Source organism: Anoplophora glabripennis, unplaced genomic scaffold (assembly GCF_000390285.2).
Source record: "Anoplophora glabripennis isolate ALB-LARVAE unplaced genomic scaffold, Agla_2.0 scaffold36, whole genome shotgun sequence".
In the NCBI taxonomy this organism is placed as follows: Eukaryota; Metazoa; Arthropoda; class Insecta; order Coleoptera; family Cerambycidae; genus Anoplophora; species Anoplophora glabripennis.
Window position 1 is genome coordinate 413,314 of NW_019416310.1, and position 9,756 is coordinate 423,069.

The 9,756-nt window shown below is 31.6% G+C and overlaps 1 protein-coding gene across 1 annotated transcript in view; it reads left to right on the forward strand.

The window, feature by feature from the left end:
* LOC108915962 overlaps positions 1-9,709 on the forward strand; it is a 41,121-nt gene extending 31,412 nt beyond the window's left edge. Inside the window, exons 2-3 of the mRNA XM_018722129.1 lie at positions 7,164-7,877; positions 8,998-9,709. Coding sequence (XP_018577645.1) covers positions 7,176-7,877; positions 8,998-9,495 — 1,200 coding nt within the window. The 5' untranslated portion in view covers positions 7,164-7,175 and the 3' untranslated portion in view covers positions 9,496-9,709. The remainder of the gene's footprint in view (positions 1-7,163; positions 7,878-8,997) is intronic.
* The last annotated feature ends 47 nt before the right edge of the window (positions 9,710-9,756 follow it).

The following is a 9,756-nucleotide window of genomic DNA, read 5'->3' on the forward strand; positions in this document are numbered from 1 at the left end:
AAAATACCAGCAAAGAATGTCCCCCTTTAATCTAAAATCGACGGGTCTGAGCGTTTTTCTACAATCTTGACGCAGTTCCTGAAAATGGCTCTGTTTCGTTTTCATTTGGCCATCCTGTATGTTTTGTTCAGGCTAGAAGATAAATGACAATACATTGGAAATAAGGGAAAAAAGCACATTTTTATCTCGCATGTTTATCTTACGTTTTCTAAATTTTGAAAAGGCAAAGGTTTTCGAAATATAAATTGTAGGTATTTATTGTGTAATCGAGAAGTATTATCTAATTTTTCACTATGATATTTCTGATTATGCAAAACTAAATCTACGTAATCAACATCTTGACTTGATTGTTGGCGTAAGGAGTAATTTGAACAAAAATTTTCCTTTTTCAGTGTGGAAAAAATACCCAATTAAATAAATACACTAATAAAAATGCCACAGAAAAATAATTAATTACATGTTAATAGTTAAGTTTAAACGGGTTTTACATTAGAAACATACTTTTATAGTAATTTTCTGCACTTTAATTTTTTGCCTCAAAAGAAAATTTGATGCAACTTGCTCATTATAGGCAATATCTGGCAAAATATATTTTGATTAGGTCATTATATTAAGATCTACCAAGTTTAAAAATATACCTAGTGATCTAGTCTATTAGTGCTGGATAAAAAAATTGTCTGAATGAAAATTATAGGCGATCAAAAATAATTTTCATATATGCAGGGTGATGTATGAAAGCGTGGAAATAAAAAATGTTTATTTTTTATGAGGAACACCCTCTGAATTTTTGTTTATTTGAATTTGAAGTTCAATTTTGTGCAAATACCATTACATTTGGATCCAAATATTTGACAGGGCGAAAGACTAAAGCTAGCCAGACAGATCTGTGGGAAGAGTTTCATTATTTTGTAAAGGGTATTTTTATGCCAACTTTCAAACAATATTTTCTCAGATTTTAAGAGTACAACACTATGTATGTACACTTCTTAATTTTATTTAAAAACTAGTGAAAATTAACATTTTTGCATTTTTTGCTCTATTTTTAAAGGTATAAGTAGCTAAGTAAAGTAAATTCAAAAAATGTTTCTAAAGACTCTTATCAAATGAAGTCAAACAAACAAATTCAAACAAACAAAAATACAGAGAATGCATAAGTATTCAGATTAATACGATTTTTTTTAATTTGATCGAATTCGCTTTAAAATAGGGTGAAAAAATACGAGTGCTAATAATTTATACATATTTTTTAAAAAGAAATTTATTTTGTGTCTTGAATAATAACAGAGCTGTTGTGGTTTAACACACAACCCTGTATGTTCTACAGTTCTAAGAAGTAGATACATTTCATTATACAAAATCTACATGAAGTGCCACCATGCCTTCATTAAAAATCCAAAATTCCCACCTACGTCATAGTTTGTATAACGGGTATTAAACATTAGGTATGCCAATATAACAATTTACAAAAGGATGTTCTAAAATTTCCGATAAAGTAAACGTAAATACATTCGATACATTCTGAAAAATTATATCCGAAATATTCCCTGAAGTCAATATGCCACTAATCCAGCTTTTGTTCGTCAAATTGTATAATTCGAAATGTACGTAAAATATATACAAAAGAAAAAGTTTCAAGTTCGTGGGTCTAATAATAAACCCCAACAGGCATCTTAATTGATACGGAATGTGTTTAGGTTAACTAAGGTCGTACGATGTTCTCGTATTTTTATTTATACCGGGATCAACGGATCCAACAAAGCGATCCTTGGGCATTATTTACGCTGAAATCGTTTATGAGAGTGGCATGCGGGTCATACATCTCTCAAGTCAAACGTGTCTAAACAAGAAAGTTTATTGCATAATTTTTCCTACCAAAAATATTTGGAGTGGCTATTTATTCGCCCTTGGGAAAGTTCCTTGCAATTATTTATGAATACTGAAATGTTTGTTATTGGAAGAAGGCGCTCTGAAAAACAGGATGGGAATATATTTTTGGGCCAACGTTTCATTGATGCTTTCTATACAGGGTGTATTTTAACTTGAGCAGTCTGCTCTTTTATCGGGTCTTGTCAAAATGCTTTTGTGAACCAGTGTCGAGATAAATTGAGGGAAATTGAAGGACTACTTTTTATACAAAGATTAACTAAGTGTTACGTTATTGCGGTTATGACGTCACGTGGAGATTAAATAGCGGCTTGTGGATATTGTCCGTGCTGGACTGACAGGCAGTGCCGTTAATACTGCTAACCCATATTTATAGCTTAACTTTCATATTGTGTGCGTCCTAAAGTGGTGCAAATTTCATATTTCTGTTACGTGTGTTTGTGATTGATCTACAAGGTGTCTCTAAAGGGCTGTAACGGAGCTACAGGGTGTCAAAATTGAAACATTTTTTTTAATGTCTCGACTATTTCGAGCTAATTTCGTGATATTTCGTATCCGGGTTTTTTTTGGTATGAAAAATTCGAATTTATCGACGATTTCATTGTATTATCTAGAGAGCGCCACAAACGCCAATTAGGACGCATTTAAACTGCTAAAACTTGTTTGTGCCACGGTTGTGCCATTTTGGGCTGGAAAAATATTTTCCCCCAACTTTTCTGCTTAAAAAAAGGAATACTTATCTCTAAAGCCAACCGTTGAGCATTGAAGCATTGAAATTTGTAAATGCATAAAAAAATTTGTTTAAAAGTTATTCGGGAGACATATCGCTCTTTTCAAAAACTCGAAAACTTTCAGAGTTACTTCTGAGGATGAGAGCGATATGTCTCTCGAAACATCAAGAAACCTAAACCAAGCGACGCGACGTAGCAATCAACCCGGAAATTGTTCTACCAAGCTATGTTTATATTATATTAGATTTAAAACAAAAGTTGACTTATTTTTTACAATTTTTGTCTGCTTTACGTAAGATACTTAAAAATTGCGTCTCCTTATTTAGCATTTAGGGTTACCATTATTAATAAAAATTATTCCGTAAGCAGTTAATAAAAATAAATATATTGACTTTGACATTGATAAGAAAATATCCATGATAATTATATGGTACGTAAGATAGTTACAAATTGCGGTGTTTTTTTAATTACAAAATATGATTATTGTTCTTTCCTGACTAAATCCCGTACTTAAGCATTTCTTGAGTTCTCGGACAACATGGTTAAATACAGTTTTTAACGAAAACAAAAATAAAGGCACTTTACTTAGAGAAAATTTCACATTTAAAAATTTTTGGGATACTCTGTATGCTTTATTACATATAGTATACAGGGTGGTCCTTAAGTAATTGTACATACAGGGTCGGAAAGTCCCCATGGTTCATCGGCCGTTACATGAGAGCGATAAAGAAAGTCATAGAAATCCGTGCGATAGAGAAAGATGGCTATAATGAAGTCGTCTAATAGTCACCGCCCATTTCGCCCTTCCACAAATAAGATCCACATCTTATTTGTGGAAGGGCGAAATGTATACTTGTTAACAACCTCTAAACTTAACGGTTTTTGGAGATAATCGAATTTTAACAATCGGCTGCATAATTCTTCTTTATACGAGAAATATTAACGTAGAAGATACGCTTATCATGTTTTTACATCAACAGGATGAATATTAACGTAATAGTAGGAGTTGACATCAACATTTAAAAAATTAAATAAAAGCAGTTAAATAATAAGTTTAATAATCATAATTAGAAGTGAATTTTACACATATTAAGAAAAGAAAAAACTAAGCTGACTAACATTACAAGTTTAATAATGTCAAAGTAAGTGTTCGATATGTCCACCATTCTCTTCGATGCGTTCCATACGTTCCATAAAAGATGGCCTCATATTAAATAACATGATTGGTCCAAAAGAAACTGCAATTGCATTTATTTCTTCCCAAAGTTGGTTGCAAGTATTTATGGGACTTTTATAAACAAGTTGTTTCATTGCGCCCCATACGCCAAAATCGAGAGGATTAAAGTCTGGGCTACGTGCTGGCCAAGGGAAATGACTACCACGGCCAATTCAGCGTTCAGGAAACTTGGTATTTAAATATGTTCTGACTTCTCTCATAAAATGAGGAGATGCACCATCTTGTATAATCCACATATTTTGCCTGAAATTTAGTGGCAATTCGTCCAAAAGATCAATGAAGTCATTTTGTAAAAAATGTATGTAGTTCTCACCATTCAAAGTATGCGGGAAATCGTATGGCCCTAAAAAATGATCACCAATGATCCCACACCATACATTTATTTTGAATTCGTGTTGAAAATGTCTTTCTATTTTAAAATGAGGATTTTCAATTTCCCAGATATGATTATTTCTTAAATTAAAAATACCACGGCGGCTAAATGTTGCCTCGTCCGTAAATAATATTTTATTAATAAAGGTAGGTGGGGTAAAGATTTTGCCTATTTCGGATATCACTTGCAAATTGGTATCTTAATGGTAGATCTGCTGGCAATAAATTTTGCACAGGAGTAAAATGGTGGGGGTGATATTTATCGATGTTTAGTCTTTTTAAAACTGAAGTTTTACTGATTCCAAAGCTGAAAATAACCTTCTTGTACTAACTTGATCATCTGCAACGTGAACCAATTTCATCTTGATCAGGCGTAATGATTCTCGGTCGGCCTAAATTATCACGTTTAGGACGAAATGAACCACTTTCTCCTAAATTCCTAAATAGATTTTCAAATGTTTGGTGATTAGGTTGCAGCCTGTTTGGATATCTTCTAAAATATTCCCATTTCGCAGCACGTCCACTGAAATATTGCTGGCAGTAAATATGTAGTAACATTATCTCTCATTTCTGTATTAGAAAAATTATTGTCTCGGCATTTTCTGCTATTCCTTAATTATCTGAAATATTCAATTAAAACTTTTTCAAACGTCATAGATTATGAAAACAAGAATGTTTAGCTGTTAAAATCATTCGTGACTTCCGTCTACTACGTTACTATTTCTCGTAATGAATTAAAGAATTATGCAGCCGATTTTTAAAATTCGATTATCTCGAAAGCCGTTAAGTTTAGAGGTTGTTAACAAGTATACATTTTTGTTCTTACAATGCCGTGCTTTTAATATTTTTTTCCAAAGAGGGCTACCTTGATGGGCAAAAAAGTTTAGTGTACATTTATGCCACACATGTGGCTTATGTGGCGCCCTCTAAATGATACATTAAATTAGATACCGAATTATGAAATGAAATTTCACTTTTAACACCCTGTATCTTCTTATTATCAATGTTTTATTAAGGCAAGTTGGCTCAAATCGTAATATTTTAAAGTCGCAAATCTATCATGCTTTTATATACAATTACTTAAGGACCACCCTGTATAAGTAAAACTTTTTGTCAAGAAAAACTTTTTCTCTAAATATCAACACTAAAAAAGTTGACAAGGTGCGGTACCCCATCCGGGAACACACTGTATATCTTCAATGGTTCCGAAATAATTTTAAAATACCGTGTTCAAATCTTTAAAGAATTGTAGAGCGCTTTGAAAATGTAACTTTTGTTCTTTTATACTTATTAGATAAAGCTTGTTGCAACATCGTCTTTACACAATCAATTAATAAATCAAAAATACAAAAAAGCCATAGACACAGAAATGTTAGATTTTTTGGTAACCATACCAGTTGTACCTTTAGAAAAATTATAATTATTATTTGCATGTCCAAAATATATCTGTGAACACCTGATTATTTTATTAATAGGAAAACAAACAATTCTGACCAATAATCATGGATTTATTTCTTAGGACACACCCCATTAATTACCCCCCGTTTCAACGTCAAAATTTATCATTTATATAACTGCTACTGAGAGATTAAACCCTATTATATTTCGTGTTTGTTCTGTAATGTGATTGTTATCAATAATATACTACGACAGTTTATCTTGTGGGGCATTTTAATAAACAGTAGTGCACTTAAATAATTTAAAAAATCCTAGATTGTGGGTATGTTATTTTTTATGTTGTAGTAGTAATTCGTGCAAAAGGTCATTTTAAGTTATTTTTAAAAGAGAATATTCATTTGTTGATATATCCTGTATACTAAGTGGTGATTACAAGAAAAATAATATAAACAAAACAGTTCGAGATGAAGGCATCAAATGATGAATCTTTTGATCACTTTGACGCTCTTATAAACCCAAAAACGATTCGCAACTGACAACCTCCGTCGAACGTCAATGCAGTTTCTTAAATATAAACAGGATACATGGAAATAACAGTATTTAAAAAATAAGAGGTCCCGTACCACGAATAAAACTTTTGATCTAATTTTAACGTCTAAAATATTATTTAATGCGGGTCCCTTTCATAAATCATTTTTCGGATATCCTGCTGAGAAATTTTAACCGTGGAATTCCTTCTAAATAAACCTGGTACGCATGAGATATGGCGTCAAACGAATTTGGATGGCAAATGTAAATTAAAATTATTTTTCGGTCGCTTTCCGATACGTAATATATAACAAGATTTCGCACATTGGACTAGCCCGTGATCATAAATCTATAAAAGCATTATAACTGAGCGAATTAGTTTAGCTATTTCAGTTTCCTTGCCAAAATGTGTTTATTCTGATTTAGTCGCGCAAAGTATCACTCGTGGAATGTTTTTTAAATATTTTCATCTAAAAAATGAATGAAAATGCATAGTAAACACTTACTTGATGATTCTTTGCAATTCAAATTAATCTGCATCTTACTCTTATTTTATTACTCTTCAGTTGATTGTCAGTTTGACAGCTGGTAGAATCTCGAGTCTAATAAAAGTCCGTGATAAATGATATAATTTTGTATATTTCCTTTATACTCACATCTTTATTTTACTTTGAATTAAGTTTTTGAATGAAACCGCACTTCTTACTACAATGACAAAAATAACAATAGTTTCGGTCGCCTAGCAATATCAAATTTTTAGTAGTTTCCCATTCGAAATTTATTATGACATTTCAATTCGCATTTTTTTATTTGTAAAATTACGAATTGAAAAACAAGTAAGTTAAAACGTTTTATTGTATAAACGAGTGCTTATACCAGCACTATGTAACATCGTTCGTGTGAAGTAATGTGAATATTTGAAATACTAAACAGACGGGCACAAAATTGTATTATATTTGTTTAAATCGTAATTGTACTTCATTATCACTTTACCCATGCTTTGATATTTGCAGGTTTTTCAAGCTATGGCTTTGGAAACTGGAAGAAACCCTAACGAAAATTTGGTTTACAACGGGGAATATTCCAGCCTCGTCGAAAATGGACAGATTCTTCTACTGGACGAGCCCTTGATGATTTATACGCAAGAAAATATCCAAAGTGACTGTGCCATAGTCTTAGATCCTATCAATAACGCAAACAATCAAAACTTGAATTTACCGGAAATCATTTTCGATGGTAATTACTATCAGTTCGAAAACCTGCAGAATGGTAACGTCCAAAATGATTATGGTATACAAGAAAATTATCAATACATAAATGAGAGGCAGCAAGTCGACGACGGCCTTGCAGTTTTGGAAATTTTGTGTAATAATAAAACAGCCCTCGACCAACCTGAATTTATTGACATTAACAAATTGTCGGAACTGAATCCTTTTGAAAATACGAAGAACGTCGATGTACTCTGTATCAGTGATGACGATGACGTCGTGTTTGTTAAGGAGTATAGGGAAGATAAAACTAAGGGCGCAGATGAGGAAGTGAACGTAGTAGAGAAAAGAAAGGAAATTGACGTTTCGCCCAACAAAGATAATAGAATAAGACGGAACCCCGTCAGAAAAGCCAGGATAAATTCCAAAAAATTGTCTAAAGAACATATCTTAGAGGAAGATTTCGCCTTGCTCGACACTAGTGATGAGGAGAAGAAAGAAGAACAAAAAGAAAATAAGGTAAATATCGTACATTTAAAAATAGTTTATACGAAATACAAATCATACAATCTCTCCGATAATCTATGGAGGAAATAATAAAAATTTGACAGTTATTGACAGTACTTTTAAAAACGAACTGATTTTTGTCGAAATAAGTAATATTTAAAAATGATACATTTATTTTTATTGGTCTTTTTGTAGTTAATTGTAAATTGAAGTTGACAACACAAATAATCATACTATTAAAAATAAGTCAATATTATTTAAAAACGGTATTGAGCAACTGTTTGAAAATGTTGCAATACAAGGTGTTCGCAAAAATCAATATACAGAGAGTTTTTTAAGTCCATTGGAATTTATAAATAAACATTATATCATATTTTTTCCAATACCTCTGTAAATGTTCTGAAGTAGTTTGATGAAACCTAGGCTAATAATAATAATTAAGACAAAAATTAACTTATTTTGTATTCAGTGAATCACTCGTCGCTAAAAACCTTGGAATTTCGACGCCACTGAGTATTGGAAATTGGATAAGTGCAATTTCTAATTTTCAAAAAATGTGTCTTCAATGTTATTTGGTAAAAGTAAACAAACCATTTTCAAGTTATTTTTGTGTAATTTAAAAGAAGCTTGTTGAATAAGTAAAAAAATAACTAAACTAAATTTTTTCACAAAAAATACAAGGTGTTCTCACTAAAAGCAGCCAATTTTGTCTCATATATTTTTTTCTTAAACTCGCATTTGTCCGGAATTTTGTGCTCATTTAAATAATGGATTAAAAAAACTGATTCACTTTTTTTAAAAAAAAAATTAGCCTAAATACTAACACCAATTGATTCTGCAAACATTTTGAGAAATATTTTTGTAAAACTTCGACACTTTATTTCGAAAATCAATAACTTTGAACTGGTCGTTTCTTGAGATTTTCTAAATGATACAAGGCATAACATCCTCAATTATTTATGATATGAACTTAGAAAACACCCTGTATAGAGATAAGTGTTAGTGACATGTTTCAATTACAATTAAGTACTAAATTATGTAATATTAATTAAGTAGCTACCCACTCCAAGAGGAAAAGTTTAAAATCCGTCTTGATCGCATTACCTGTGTCAAATAGATTCAGTTGTTCTAGGTACCCAATAAAAAACCTCCACCGCCAACTGAAACTTTCAAACAATGGCCTGTCAACGCACACGAACGGCCCGAATACAATACCGAAACGAAAAAAATCGAAGCTTTCGATTATACCATAAGAGAGATCCAGAAGAAAGCTCCCAATAAGAAACCGAGACTAGAAACAGTGCCAGTACGAAGGAAATCCAAGAAGAAATATTTCACTAGAAAGCGCAAACCTCGAGTTGTTGAAGTTAAAAAGATTCCAATTACCGAGTTGAAGCCTTTAGTCAACTCCACCACTGAAATGCTGAAAGCTTTTTTTGAAAGCTGCAAAGAAGCAAAAGGGATAATTAATTCTGATAGTATAAACACAGAGAAATGCAATTTGGAAAATCGTTTAGAGGTTTTCAAAAATCAAATTATCCTGTTTTCCTTAGTCAACGAAATGAATCAAGACGAGGTTGCGAAGAAACTGGATGAAGGTTGTTTTACTGAAAATGAAACCAAAGATTGATGTGTCGATATTTTTTAGTACCTACTTAAAGTATTTATTCCAAGTGCAAATTGTTTTAGGTAAGAATGTGATGCCTTAGATTAGTGGACTTGTTCTTTGTGATATGTTAGTTTAATCATCTTTCTCAAAGAAAGTTAGTTTTAATAATATTTTTGTAATGTCTATTTTATAGAAGATTTCACACTGTTCTTAAATAAAAATATATTTGCAGATTTGATAAGTGTATTTTTTTATTCAGAAAAGAATTAATTGACTAGAAAT